This window comes from Carassius gibelio, chromosome B21, assembly GCF_023724105.1.
Source record: "Carassius gibelio isolate Cgi1373 ecotype wild population from Czech Republic chromosome B21, carGib1.2-hapl.c, whole genome shotgun sequence".
Lineage (NCBI taxonomy): Eukaryota > Metazoa > Chordata > Actinopteri > Cypriniformes > Cyprinidae > Carassius > Carassius gibelio.
In genome coordinates this window covers 4,965,286-4,979,258 of record NC_068416.1, presented here as the reverse complement: position 1 = coordinate 4,979,258, position 13,973 = coordinate 4,965,286, and the positions used below count along the sequence as shown (strand labels likewise).

The 13,973-nt window shown below is 41.3% G+C and overlaps 2 protein-coding genes across 4 annotated transcripts; one reads left to right on the top strand and one right to left on the bottom strand.

Annotated features, from left to right (window-relative positions):
• Window positions 1-1,270: 1,270 nt before the first annotated feature.
• On the bottom strand, window positions 1,271-7,995 carry faxdc2 (fatty acid hydroxylase domain containing 2). The gene is made up of 9 exons (XM_052587522.1): window positions 7,965-7,995; window positions 5,917-6,035; window positions 5,379-5,476; window positions 5,189-5,292; window positions 4,897-5,018; window positions 2,948-3,153; window positions 2,692-2,797; window positions 2,443-2,609; window positions 1,271-1,626 (listed from the first exon to the last, which is right to left on the bottom strand). The coding sequence occupies exons 2-9, from the start codon at window positions 5,923-5,925 to the stop codon at window positions 1,467-1,469; spliced, it is 972 nt and encodes a 323-aa protein (XP_052443482.1). The 5' UTR covers window positions 5,926-6,035; window positions 7,965-7,995; the 3' UTR covers window positions 1,271-1,466.
• On the top strand, window positions 7,897-13,683 carry LOC127985501 (core histone macro-H2A.1). 3 transcript variants are annotated; one of them, XM_052587519.1, is made up of 9 exons: window positions 7,897-8,040; window positions 8,594-8,770; window positions 8,845-8,951; window positions 9,193-9,381; window positions 9,507-9,608; window positions 11,196-11,286; window positions 12,268-12,357; window positions 12,439-12,613; window positions 13,261-13,683. In XM_052587519.1, exons 2-9 carry the CDS (start codon window positions 8,599-8,601, stop codon window positions 13,424-13,426), a joined length of 1,092 nt encoding a protein of 363 aa, XP_052443479.1. In that variant the 5' UTR covers window positions 7,897-8,040; window positions 8,594-8,598; the 3' UTR covers window positions 13,427-13,683. The 3 variants fall into 3 exon arrangements, with proteins under 3 accessions (XP_052443479.1, XP_052443480.1, XP_052443481.1); XM_052587520.1 differs by lacking the exon at window positions 7,897-8,040 and adding an exon at window positions 8,084-8,232; XM_052587521.1 differs by lacking the exon at window positions 7,897-8,040 and adding an exon at window positions 8,220-8,469.
• Window positions 13,684-13,973: the final 290 nt, after the last annotated feature.

Below are 13,973 nucleotides of genomic sequence, written 5' to 3'. Positions count from 1 at the left end.
TGCAAAAGATTCCCGACCAAGTATTGAGTGCATAACTGAACATAATTATTTGAAGGTTGACTTTTTTGTATTAAAAACACTTTTCTTTTATTGGTCGGATGAAATATGCTAATTTTTTGAGACCGGCATTTTGGGTTTTCATGAGCTGTATGCCAAAATCATCAGTATTAAAACAATAAAAGACCTGAAATATTTCAGTTGGTGTGCAATGAATCTAAAATATATGAAAGTTGAATTTTTATCATTACATTATGGAAAATAATGAACTTTTATCACAATATGCTATTTTTTTTGAGAAGGACCTGTAAAGAACTGTTTGCATTCATTAATACCACACACACAGATATATATCTGAGAGAAGAAGAATGAGAGGTGTAAAATACTTCACATCTTGTATCACAACACTTAATCTGAATTCTAAACAGATGTGATTGCTCTTAGTGTGATTTATAATTTGTAGAATTTATCTTTAATACTTAAAAATTAAAAAAAAATAAAAAATTTAAAAAGGTCAAACCCCTTAAAGCAGCTGCTGAACTCTTCTATGAACTGAATTTAACCTCAGATTGCTTGTGTCATGGATTAATAGTACTATAAATCATATTATAATGATATAAATCGTATATAAATCCTAATTTTCAATAAAGCTGGACAATTTTGTTGTATTTTTTAAGGTACTTTATAGTGACCTTTAATTTGTAGGAAGAAAAAACTGTGGGAGTGTCTTATTTTGTTGCATCATCACTTCGCTCGCATCTGATTGGTCCAGTTTCAGAGATCTCTTACCCAATAGAAGAGCAGGTCAGCTGTTGCTATGGTGATGGTGCATAAAACCAACCTAAAGTGAAATGAACCTAGCTAGCCTGCTAATCTGGTTTGGTTTGGTCAACCCAGTGTTGGGGAACTAATGCATTACAATATTGCACTGCACTTTTTATGAATAGTAATGCATTAGATTACTTTTTAATAACTGATCTGGGCTTGTTTTCTTGTAGACCTGATGTTTTTGCAGGAAGATGTACCCTCCTGTAGTCTGAGGGATTATTAATGGCCATTTCTAGTCTGGCACTGATTCTGTCATGATTCAACCGTTTATCCCAGACTCATACAAGTTCCTGGATGCATTTTCTTTTCTTTTCTTTTTTTTTTTGGGGCAGAATTGGTTTTCCTCTGGTGGTAAGCTGAGGGACTGCCATCAGATACTGTCGACATTATAACACAATGCTTCTCTCAGTGTGTATCAGTGCAGGAATAACACAAACACACTTCATACAGCAGATCAGCTTTAATGAGAGGTTTGATGATCAATCAGAAACAGTACAATATTCATTTCCAAAAACTATCACTAGATTTGAGTGCTAAAATACAGAATTAAAATCATATTCTGCCTGGATGATGTCAGGAGCAGGGTCTCGGTCCTCGGATCAGTTCATTAGTGTTTCTGTACACGGAGGAGAGGAGCGCGGTTACTCCTGGGCTTTCTTGGGATGGTCAGGGATGCTCTCGCTCAGCGGGGTCAATCCCAGCAGGACCGTGTGCCGCTCGTACGCTTTAGCGTTACGAAACTTCTCGTCCGTCCCGTGGAGCCGGTCCAGCACTCCCAGCACGCCGTAGCACTGATTAAACCTGGAGAGAAACGAGCGCAGGATCAGTCTCTTCTCTCCCTGACACTGACAGAAACCTCAGGCGTGGTGTTTTCACTGTTATACAGCAGGAGGCGCTATCACTCATCTCCTGACACAATACTGAACATCAGCAGAAACACGAGCACGTGTGTAAGCAGATGCATCTGTAGAATAACTAAACTGCTTTTAAATCAAATCTGCCCAATGAAATGCCAACAGGGACTGAATCGTCAATCTGAACAAAAAAGACATTTTCTCAGCTTTCTGTTCCAAAAATTTAACTTTTTCCAGATTCTTTTTTAAGCAGAGGCTCTGCTCTTTTATTTTGACACACTGCGTGTTCAGATAAACTGCAGGACACGGACGGTTTCTGAAAATGATCAACAAGCAAACGTTTGATTCTACTGTAAAAACCTACAACACACACACACACAAAATGTAAAACCTTCTGATGTTGAGAAGACTGTACCTGTGTGATTTCAAAACAGCCTTCACTTGAAGCAGATAAATGTGAGGAAATTATTAAAAGAGACATAAATCGGAGATAAACAGTAGAGAAAACAGGCCTCCGTCACCTTTAACCCAAGTACACTTTGCCTTGAGTCTTTACACAACATGTAGATGTCATGAGCAGCACACAACACAGACTGTGCATCACGTGAGTATCTCCCCATTCAGAGATTTTTTTTCCTGCAATTGAGTTTTTTTCTCAGACTTATGAGAAATATAATTGCAATTTATTCAATTTCCCCTATATAACATGGCACGGCGTGTGATTCAGGCGATATAACCCCAGCTCCAGCTGCTCGAGACTCACTTGAGATGGTGGTAGTCGTGGAACTCGGGCGAGGGCAGCAGGGGCAGGTGGTATCCGCAGTGAGAGACTGTAGTGACCAGCAGAGCGATGGTGAACCACAGGCTGGTGGTGGACACGTGAGAGCCCAGCAGAACGGGACCCGTCAGAGCCGGGAGCATGTTCGACAGCTGCACACACAGGAGCACACCGAGCCGTTCAACACATCTGTTCCACAGCGGACTGAATCTGTGACCGGTCGACGGATCTCACCACATGCTCCACCGGATGAGCGTAGAGCGCCACCACCCCGACCGGAGCCGTCCACTCGTGATGGACCTTGTGGATGCTCTTATAGAGCGAGGGATGGTGGACGAGCCTGAGAGAGACGAGAGATGACTGAGGACGAGCAGCGCTACACACAGGTTACATAAGGGCAATCTACTACTACCAGTCGACCCTCTCAGCATTATTCACAGTGGTCATCCCTCTCCTGGAGCACATGGCGACCCCCAGCAGTGTTCCTCACCTGTGTGTGTAGTAGAAGAGGATCTCCTCCATCAGACCGCAGACGGCCAGCTCCAGCAGCACCCAGTGGAAGGTGGGCAGCTCCGGGCCGCACGGCTCTCCTCTCCTCTTCATCAGCAGATAGGTGCAGACCACCACAGGACCTGACAGACACACCTGGTTAAAGAGCACCGTCTTCACCGCGTGCCGTAGCCGCGCACCATCCACCTGTCAGACACACACAGCTGCACTTCACTGGATCAGTGTGAGGAGGACATTCTCCATCTCTAGAAGCTTTCTGTTCTGCTGTCAGGAGTCGATGCTTCCTTTAGCTGAAATATCCACTAATGTGTCTCGTGAGGAACTGGAAACTGTTTAAACAAGTGTATATTAAAGATTATGACATGATGTCCTCTTACGATAGATTGTTTTGGGCTAATCCAAATATAATGCAATTAACCCATGCTTTTGTTTTTATTTCTTTTCAGGTTTAGTTTAGTGACTTTAACTTCTGCTTTAAAATGCAATGTTTTTACAATACAGTGTTAGGATGCATGATAATATGATGGCTTTCACTATTTGTTCTAAGGCCTAGAATATAAACATTGCTTCACTGGACAACATTGGGCAGGATTTTTTCATAAACACAGAAAAAAAAATCCAAATAGTAAAAAAATACAGAGATATTTATCACAATTCAGCAAGTCATTTGGGTAATTTCCACTGACTTTAGATGCACAACTCATTAGGGGTGTGTGATATAATTATGTTATGATAATATTGTATTTGTTGTTTTACTGATGTGTGATCAGACATCATCAAGACCAAATATAAAAAAACATTAATTCAAGATATTGGGACAAAAAAGCCCCTGTATGACTTCACACAAAGAATGCTGACATTAATGTGACAGCGAACAGTTCAATAAACAAGAGCTTACATTATAAACAGTAAAAGAACAGTTTCAAACAAAGCCACATCAGGAGAAAACTGTTAGTCTGAATACAATGTAAGTCACTTTGGATAAAAGCCTCTGCTAAATGCATTCATTTAATTTAACTGATGTGTGTCTCAGGTTCTTTAATGAATCAATCCAGCGTTACGAATCGTTTGAGTGAATGACTCAATGACTCACTCATGCAGTGACTCGCTGCCACCTACTGGCGATTTTATTAGTGATAGTATTATTTATATATTTATAGTTTCCTCATTTTGAAATATCAGTATTCAACTTTTTGTTTTTTAAACATCAAATCATTATGCATTTGTAAGTGCAGATTAACAGCATTCATGTCCAGCATTAAACCGTCTAAATGCATCTAAACACACTTCAGATACTGATGCTTGCTGATACTGGTTTCATTTGACTGGTAACAGCCCTATAGTGTCTTACTATTTGAACTGATTTTATTAAGATTAATTAAATTAAATTAATAATTTGACACACGATAGGATGCATACATGTAATTAGGTTAATACTGATGTGATGAAGTGTGTGTACTCGGACGCAGTGATGGAAGCAGGATCCAGACTCATGCTGAGGTTACTCTAGTGTAAGCCTGACCCGTCACAAGTTCATCTGTGTAGAGATTCATATAATCACTGAACTCTGAACTCACACACAGAACATTATTACAATCTAAACACGCAAATATTAATGATTGACATTTTAAGATTATCTGTGCTGTGTAATCTTGAATTCATGCAAAGTGTGCTGAAATTATTATCAGTGCTGACACGGTTATCAGAGAAAGCAGCAGTTATGATTTTACAGGGCAATATTTCCATCCAGCGGAGTGGACCTTGGGACGTCCAGCGGTCAGTGGACGGTCATCATTACAGTATAGTGTATAATAACAATCAATTATGTCAATGATTCCCGTTCCTGGAGGATATATGAGAGTATGGTGGAGTGAATCAGTGATGAAGTGATGAAGTGATGAAGTGAAGTGTGTTTGCTGAAGGACGTACCGGATTGTTCTTGTCGGGCTGAATCCTGTAGCGTGTGATGAAGTGTGGCTTTCCCGTCGTGTCCACCAGCATCAGGAGGCCGTTAAACACCCAGAACGCAAGTGTTGGCACCAACATGGTCCCTGTTAACAGAACAGAAAAGATTTCTATTTGTGCAGGAAACACTTTATTTACAGGGACATTATAAGATTATACGTGGTCTGTAGCTGATTTGAGTTTTGAGTCTAATAACAGATGTGTGATCAGTGTCCAGAAGGGACGCCATGTAAAGGTCAAAAACAACTTCTCTAACCGATAAAGAACAAGGCCGCATCGTTTCCCCCCGAGGCTCGGTGAAGTTTGCTCCACTGTGTTTGCCAGAAATCTCCCGACGCTCCCCAAAACCTCTGCAGGTGCCTGCAAACACAAACAGATCATTAATAATTGATGGTCAGCAAGAGCTAGGATCACAAAGAGCACATTAAACGTGCTTTTCTGTTTACCATGTCACAGAGTTCCTAAACCCCACCAGGAAGAACAGCCCAGATCCAATGACAAAAGCAGCTTTCTTCAACGAATCCCACAATCCTCCTGTGTTCTCCTTTACACAGAGATGATAATATGATTAACAACAAGTCAACTAATGCATGAAGTTCAATCATAAGAGCCTTTAATTCGTGCACTTCTACACTTTCTACTTTTTAAATGAAAATGAACTATAACACAAGAACTCTTCTGACTGTGAACTGATCTGATTTATATCACAGATGTGAGATCTTCGCAGGAACATCGTTATTTGTTTGATGTTTGTCCATGTTTGTTTTCACTCGATGAAATGTCAACAAACAAGTAAACATCGCTCGAGTCTGAAAGTTATGAATGAATAACTCAATCTGTCCCATCAGCACCATTGCGTTGATATTTATCAAGTGTTCGAGCTCGATTTCAGCGCGAAACATCTCTAACTGATGCTGTTATAAACGCGTTACACAGAAGCATCGCAATAGTGTGCAGAGAGAGTTATAAAGTGAAGAGACTCACTCCGGCCATGATGTGTGTCTGGAGCTGCGCGCATCTGACAGCCCTGCGCGCGTCCGCCGCTGTTTACACCGTCACGAGCGCTCTGTGATTGGTCGACCGCTGGTCAGCTGACACAGTCCCTGATACGTGATTGGAGCAGAGATAATGGTCAGAATTATATATGTTATTACATATCGTTATGTCAGAAATAGTGATTACTCGCAGATTTATTTATTCGGCATGTGATTATTAGCTGATCCTTACACTAGCTGTGAATTTAGGACAAAGGGTTTCAGGGTCTTAAAACATCAGACAGACCTGACCCTTGTAAAAAAAAAAAGTAATTCTATGAGTTCAAGCCATGTAAAAACAAGGGCCTTTTAACGAAAATACGTTTTTTATTATTATTATTTTATTGTGTTTTATTTATATAAATCAAATCAGATCAAACCAAACTGATGACAGACAAAGAAGAATCCCAGAGATTCATTAGAAAGTGAAAAATATTCTATATGTTCTATTCTCTTCAGAGGTGCATCTGCCCTTTCAAGTCAGGTCAGCTTTATTTAAATAGCACTTCATACAAAACAGATTGTGTCAAAGCAGCTTTACAGAGTTAAGGCTCGTTCACAGCAAGCATGATAACTATAAAGATAACAATAAAGATAGTGATAAAGATATAGTTTTAAAAATCATTCTCAGTATTAAAGAATAGCAGAGTCCACACCACAACAATAACAATAAAGGCACAGAGAAACAATATAATTAGAATCATTTCGAATTGCATGGTAGGATACAGTACTTTCCCGCCAAGCAATACGAAATACCCCTAGTTTTGTTTTCCTCCAGCTGCGCTCCATTTTTCCGGCTGCTCTCTTTAGGGTGCGAGTATGCTCATTATACCATGGTGTCAAACTGTTTTCCTTAACCTTCCTTAAGCGTAAAGGAGCAACTGTATTTAAAGTGCTAGAAAAGAGAGAGTCCATAGTTTCTGTTACATCATCAAGTTATTCTGAGGTTTTGGATATGCTAAGGAATTGGGATACATCAGGAAGATAACTGAAGACTGTCTAACTCCAGTAGAGTTCAGAATGTCTATAAATGCTGATCCCAATGCATCTTTTTCATTATCGACATGGATATTAAAATCACCAACAATTAAAACTTTATCTGCACTAACTCGGATGTAAAATCAGCACATTGTTTGATAAAGTCTGTATGGTTCCTGTATACAGTAGGCAGTACAAATGTCACAAGGGATTTATCATTAACACTTATTGCTGTAGATAATGTTATATAAAGCACCATTACTTCAAACAACTTATACTTAAAACCAGAGCTCTGAGAAATACTGAAAATATGATTGTAGCAATACCTCTCTCTTCACTTCTCATTTTTGACTCATTTTTATAGAGTAATCGGGTTCTGACTCATGTAAAGTAATGTAAGCGTCTGGTTTTATCCACAGTGTTTTCACCAGCGGGTGTCGAGAGGGTTAGGGTTAGGTTTCCCTAAAAAAGTTAGGGTTAAAGTTACCAGATGACCAAACCTCTGTTAGCACTGGATCAGAGACAGAAAACATCCCAGATATCCACTTCAGATGACTCACAACCAAATTAATCATAGACTGCATAATCTTCTAAATATTTAAGATATCTGTAGCGTATACTACATGAAACAAATATTGTACAAGTATTTTATATTTTTTTCACCACCTTGAGTCCAATCTTCAGATGGGATCTGGATAATCCAGTTTTATTTTAGTTTTTTGTTTGTTGCTTCAAATGTATCCGTGTAAAACATTTCAGACAACTGTTGTTGTTGTTGTTTTATCAATCCCTTTTCTAAATCTACTATGACAGCTAAATCTGATCAAATTTCTTTTGTACGACTGGGTCTTGGAAATAAAATGCCTATTTCATCATGCTAAATGTTGTGAGCCCCAGAGGCTCGTCTCCAGCAGATGTCATTCTTACATAACCCTGGCCCTCGGAGCGAGCACAGCGCCTCTGCTGACGGGTGACCTCCTCCGCGCGCTGGGCATTCTGGGTGTGTGGGACGGTACTTGCCTGGGCTCGTCAGACTTCAGCTGTGCTGTGCTGGACTAAACGCGACGCGACGCGACGCCACGCCGAGCTCTCTGCTGTAAGTCTCCCGCTGTCCCCCGCGCGTCTCGGTGACTCCTGCGCGTCCGCGCGCCGCGACTCTCACTCTCGCGTCATCAGGAAGTCATCGCTCCTGAGAAACACGCGGAAACACCTCTGGAGCACAGTCACGCAGATTTCATCACACCGACACAAATACTCGACAGCAGCACGCTCAGTAGAGACTCGATAGTTATGTTCAGTTTGTTATTATTGTTGATGTTGCAATGCTAATTAAATGAACTTGTCAGATGCATCATCTGTGTTCAGATGGAGAACAGAATATGACAGAATCATGTTTGTGCGCTGATGATCTCGTTCATTTGAACTATTTGCTGCTTAACATCTGATGACATATGAAGCACATGCATCATTCAGAAGATCACATTCCTGGCAAATTAATTGATCGTAGTTAGCACAAACTTTTCATGTGCGCAATAATAACTCGTTTGCATGAATACATGACTTGTTCTTTGTGCCAGCACGCTTTGTTTTGATGCAGAATGTAGAAATGCATGGACAGGACTGTGAACTTCATCGTGTTTGCTCCTCAGGCATCATGTCCAGTCGAGGAGGGAAGAAGAAGATCTCCAAGACGTCCAGGTCTGCGAGGGCCGGCGTGATCTTCCCTGTGGGACGGATGCTGCGCTATGTTAAAAGAGGGCTTCCCAAATACAGGATTGGTGTTGGAGCTCCAGTCTACATGGCTGCGGTACTGGAGTACCTGACAGGTACGAAGCTTCTGTAACCAGCGCATCAGAAGCCTTTCTGTCCTCATGAAGCTCTTCTTCTGTGGTGCTTTCAGCTGAGATCCTGGAGCTGGCAGGCAACGCAGCCCGAGACAATAAGAAGAGCCGCGTCACTCCCAGACACATTCTCCTAGCCGTCGCCAACGATGAGGAGCTTCACCAGGTAACAAGCTCCGGATCAAACCTTCTCACACCACGCAGACGCAGACATCACAGGCTTCTAGAAGTCTTTTTGATGTGATGTTATACTAGAAATTGATCTGATCTGTCTGCACTACACAACCTCTGAACAGATTTAATACTAGACATCGTTCACCTGAAAGATGATGAAATCATATTTATTTGGATCAGATGTGTTTTACGGTGCAAAGATTTGTTCGCGTCTCTGTTTAACACCGGTGCAGCTGCTCAAAGGCGTCACCATCGCTGCCGGAGGAGTTTTACCCAACATCCACACAGAGCTGCTGTCTAAGAAGAGAGGAGCGAAAGCAAAGCTGGAAGCCGTCATCACTCCTCCACCAACGAAGAAGTCCAAGACCGCCAACCACGCAGCTGTCAAGAAACTGGGCTCTAAAAACTCCTCTGGAGTAAAGGTATGTGCCGAACTCTCATTACACTGATGCTAACACATCAGCAGTGTGTGGTGCTCCTGACAGTGAAGCGGTCTCATGTCCAGTGTGATTATCAGTGGATGAATGCAGTGGTCTGCTCTTGACAGAGACGGGCTGCGATGGCTAAAGCAGTGACCAGCTCTACAGCGGGCGGCTCGGCCGATGGTCTCACTGTCCTCTCCTCCAAAAGCTTGTTCCTCGGCCAGAAGGTAAAGCTGCTTTCATTAGATTACACTCTTCCGACAGTAGCTGCACGTTTGTATATGATTTGCTTTTGTCTGTCCGCTCTTCTGCTGAGACTAGCTGCTAACGTCCAGAATCATCTTTCTGTTTTGTGAAACATCTGTAGCTATTACCTTGTTTTACACGTCTTTACTTTAACAAAGAATATCTCTTTGGATTTGAGACTTTAGTCTTTGCAGCTTTACAGATCTTCATTATTTGCCAAGAGCTTGTAACACTCCAAAGAGGAAGAAAGAAATGAAATCGCACCATATGAACACTTTACAAAGTAGCTTGATGGAGATCTGTTGGAAGTTGTATTTTCATCAGAAATGTAAATAATAATAGCTAATGCGATATCGATGTGAACAGAGTGCTGGTTAAAGCCCACACGCTCAGTTTTGTCCATTTTCAGTCACATTTCCAGGGTCTTTAATTGGTAGATGAGCTAAACTCACACTTCCAGGTCACATTTCACCTCGAGATCAAAAGAAAACCATAATAATCCAATTATCTAGAATCCACCTCAAAACTGTAATGAAATTAGTCTCATTCTAAGTACTATTATGAGTTTGTAATTAGCCAAGAACCCAAGGTGTGTACTGTATGCACCTGTTGTATGTCGTCATCGTGTCGTCTTCTTCTTCCGCGTTTGAGTCTTTGGCCACCCATAGAACCGTATGGCAGGTAATTATGAAATTTGGCACACAGATTAAGGACAGTCTCAGCATTTAGCACACCAAATTTGGAGTCTCTAACTCAAACCCTCTAGCGCCACCAACTGCTCATATCTGCACTTACATTTGTGCTAATAACTTTTGAACCATTAGGGCTAGAAACTAAATCTGTCCTCTGGTCACATCCTTAAACACCCCATGCTGTAATTTCCCACGATTTTGTATTTGTCTTTTTATGAACTCATCCTAGATAGTTCGTCTATTTTCCATGGAAATCTAACCATATCATCTTCAGACCATGTCAATTCTAAAACCTGGAAAACAAGTTGATCAAAGCTCTCCAAAGTGGACATAAGGCTATATCTCTGTGATGCTTTAGTTTAGTGGATTTAAACCAAACTTGGTGGGTGTTATAATAACCATGACCTGTCATCTTCTGTCATCTTGATTATTAATACTCTAGTACATATCACTGTTTTATGCTATTTTGCACATTGGACATTTTCGATACATTATTTTTTGTGTTATTGATTGTTAAAATAGTCACTGTACACCAAATGGCTTCCAAATCTATCCACATTCCTAATTCAGTATACAGTAGTCAACATTTAAAGTGGATAACAAATATTCATCAGCGTTGTCCTAAAACCTAAAAACCAAAAAGGACTCTAGTCTTAGGACAACTTTAATTCACTTCTATCACCTCTGGTAAAACGTGAGCAGGACAGGTTATAGGATCGATCAATCTTCTCGTGAATGGATTCAGCAGTCGTGTGTGTATGTGTTTGTGTGTTTCCTCTTCTCTTTCCTTTTGTCTTTTCCAGTCCAACCGGTCTGTGTCTTCTGGTCATGGTTTCACCTCATTCTCTCACTGTGTTTGTTCGCCTGTTGTTGTAGCTGCAAGTTGTGCAAGCTGACATTGCCAGCATCGAAAGTGAAGCGGTTGTTCACCCGACCAACTCCACCTTCTACATGGGTGGTGAAGTAGGTAAAGAAAACACCACAGCTCTGCCACTTTGACTCACAATTAATAAAGATAATGCCATCTAATAAGATTTGCTCATTGACAATAACAAGGTATGCCACATGTCTAAATGGCCTGGTTGTGTTCATGATTAGATTTGGTCTGTTAGTCATCTGTTAGCTAGAAAACTAATGAAGATCAGCAGTTAAGTCTCATGGCTGTGGTTTGGGTCATGCTTTACTCTCTGTTTGGCTTTCTGTGCTAGTCATTTAGTCTCAGTACATGAGTTCTGTCATCTTTGTTTTCATATACTTGTTTTCCCAAGCATGCGTGTCTTCACTGATTCCTGAGCCCATTTTCATTTGAAACCCAACTTTCAATATTCATCTTTGGGAAGTAAAGTGTTTTTTATTTTTTTATACCAGTTCTGTCATCATTTACTCATGATCGTGTCGTTGTGAACCCATATGACTTCTCTAAAGTGGATTATAAAAGGAGATTGCTCTTTTCTTTAAACACATTCATTGTAAAAAGCAGCTCAAGACACATCAAGTCAGATTCATCAGATAAGATTTCAGATCAACAGTGAATAATGACTTCAGTTTAGATCTGTTCCTCACACAAACCATCTCAACACTTCAGAAGCTCCGGAAGATAGCAGAGGAGTCAGGTTTGAAGTGTGTAATACATCTCTGTGTAAGGAAAACTTCAAATCGTTCCACGGAAGAGAGAAACCAACATGAGGATGAGCAGATGATGACAGGACTGGTCTGGTGAAGCATGGCAGTGATTCTGCTCTCTGTGTTTGTGATGGAGATGCTCTTGTGTCTGAAGCTGGTGTCACTCGACTCTCAACCACAGACGGAAGTCAGAAGTGACATTAAATCTGTACGTGTAGGCTGTGACTGAACATATAAAGTACACCAGCCAGTACATGTGCACAGTCATTACTCAGACTCGTCTGTTAGTCGTTTGTCTGTGGTGACCGTTCGGTGTCTCTCTCAGGCAGTGCTTTGGAGAAGATTGGAGGAAAGGAGCTTGCTGAAGCAGTTCTGGAGCTACGCAAGAGCAACGGCCCTCTGGAGGTGGCAGGAGGTACATTACACCCGCTCTGTTGTTAATTGTGGATAAGATGCCGTATGTTTGATAAAGTTCATTATCTTTGTCGTTGCTCAGCGGCCATGACCTCAGGACACGGTCTTCCTGCCAAGTTCGTCATCCACTGTAACAGTCCGGGCTGGGGCTCAGATAAATGTGAGGAGATGCTGGAGAAGACGGTGAAGAACTGTCTGGCTCTCGCTGACGAGAAGAAGCTCAAATCTGTGGCCTTCCCTTCCATCGGCAGCGGCAGGTACCACTTTAGTAAATCAAGTCATTTATAGCCCTAGACCAGATCTACTAAACAGAGGAAATGAGTGTTAGATTGTGACTCCATGAAAGAACAGATGGGAGATCATTCTGTGAGAGGTTTACTAACCGTGCACACATTACAGAACACAGACGCAGCAGATCCCGTCCATAAAGACCAGCACACATCACTCAAGACATGCTTTTCTGGGAGAGTTAAATAATGGCACAAATACTAGTCATTAGACCAGCGCAGACATTCGTAAATCACATCTGAAAGGGAAGCTCCTATGAATGCATGTTCAGTCAGGTCAGAAATTACTTCAAGAATCTAAACATTAGGTTGGTCTTGTTAAATAAGTTAGTAGTTAATAGGTTAATTAAAGGGGTATATTTAAACCTCAGTTAACAATATTAATAATAGATGTCGCAAAATGCATGTTGTGCAGAAAAAAGATAATTTCAGGTCATTAGTAATGAAATGTGAAGATGTACAGACTGATTAGCTTATACTCATGCTAGTTTTCTCATCCATGAGTTGTTGAATGCTAATGCTGGTTGTGTTTGCCGTCGGTCATCTGGAGGTTGTTGAAGTCTAACGGTTCCTGATTTCTGTGACGCTGCATGCTTCCCTGTGTTTCTGCTCTGTAGAAACGGGTTTCCCAAGCAGACGGCCGCTCAGCTCATTCTGAAGGCCATCTCCAGCTACTTCGTGGCCACCATGTCGTCCTCCATCAAGACGGTGTTCTTTGTGCTGTTTGACAGCGAGAGCATCGGGATCTACGTGCAGGAGATGGCCAAACTCGACGCCAACTGAAGAAGACCATCCTCTGACGATCTCAGAGCTGGAACTAGGATTATTTTATGCCTGATGATGAAGTTTGGGGGGTAAAATATTTGGGCTACTTTTATTAGAACAGCAACAGTTTGAGGCTTTGGTTTGATTTTTATCAGCGGGATTGGGCTTTGTGTACTGCATCATTTTCTCTAGTTTGCTCTGTTGTTTCAATATATAATGTGTATCACAATTTTAATTTGCATAAAACTATATCTATATATATATAAAGTGTGAAACTTGTGTAATGTGTGACTGCTGTCAGCAGATGGAGCCCTTAGTCCAGTATTAGATTTCCAATGAGGTCACCTTATATTGAACACAATACAGGATCTGTGAGGAGACATCTGGGTAAGTTAGTTTAATTAGTTTATTTCAAACCTCCTCTTTAGCTCCCGTGATATCGGTCCATGTGAATTATGATCGCTCTGGACTGATCAGAGATGAACACTGGAGTACTCTGTATGTTGGGTAGCTCAGTTTCTCAGCTCTTATCCCGGGGTTATGGCGGTCAGCGGCGGGTCAGTTT

Bases quoted from the DNA above. Each gene is read 5' to 3' on its own strand.
- faxdc2 (XM_052587522.1), bottom strand. The intron at 5,019-5,188 runs GTTAGAGAAGTT...TTCTGTTAACAG, and splicing joins TGCGGCCTTGTTCTTTATCG to GGACCATGTTGGTGCCAACA. The intron at 3,154-4,896 runs GTACGTCCTTCA...TGTGTCTGACAG, and splicing joins AGCCCGACAAGAACAATCCG to GTGGATGGTGCGCGGCTACG.
- LOC127985501 (XM_052587519.1), top strand. From the start codon at position 8,599: ATGTCCAGTCGAGGAGGGAAGAAGAAGATCTCCAAGACGTCCAGGTCT. The intron at 9,609-11,195 runs GTAAAGCTGCTT...CTGTTGTTGTAG, and splicing joins GCTTGTTCCTCGGCCAGAAG to CTGCAAGTTGTGCAAGCTGA. The intron at 11,287-12,267 runs GTAAAGAAAACA...TGTCTCTCTCAG, and splicing joins CTACATGGGTGGTGAAGTAG to GCAGTGCTTTGGAGAAGATT.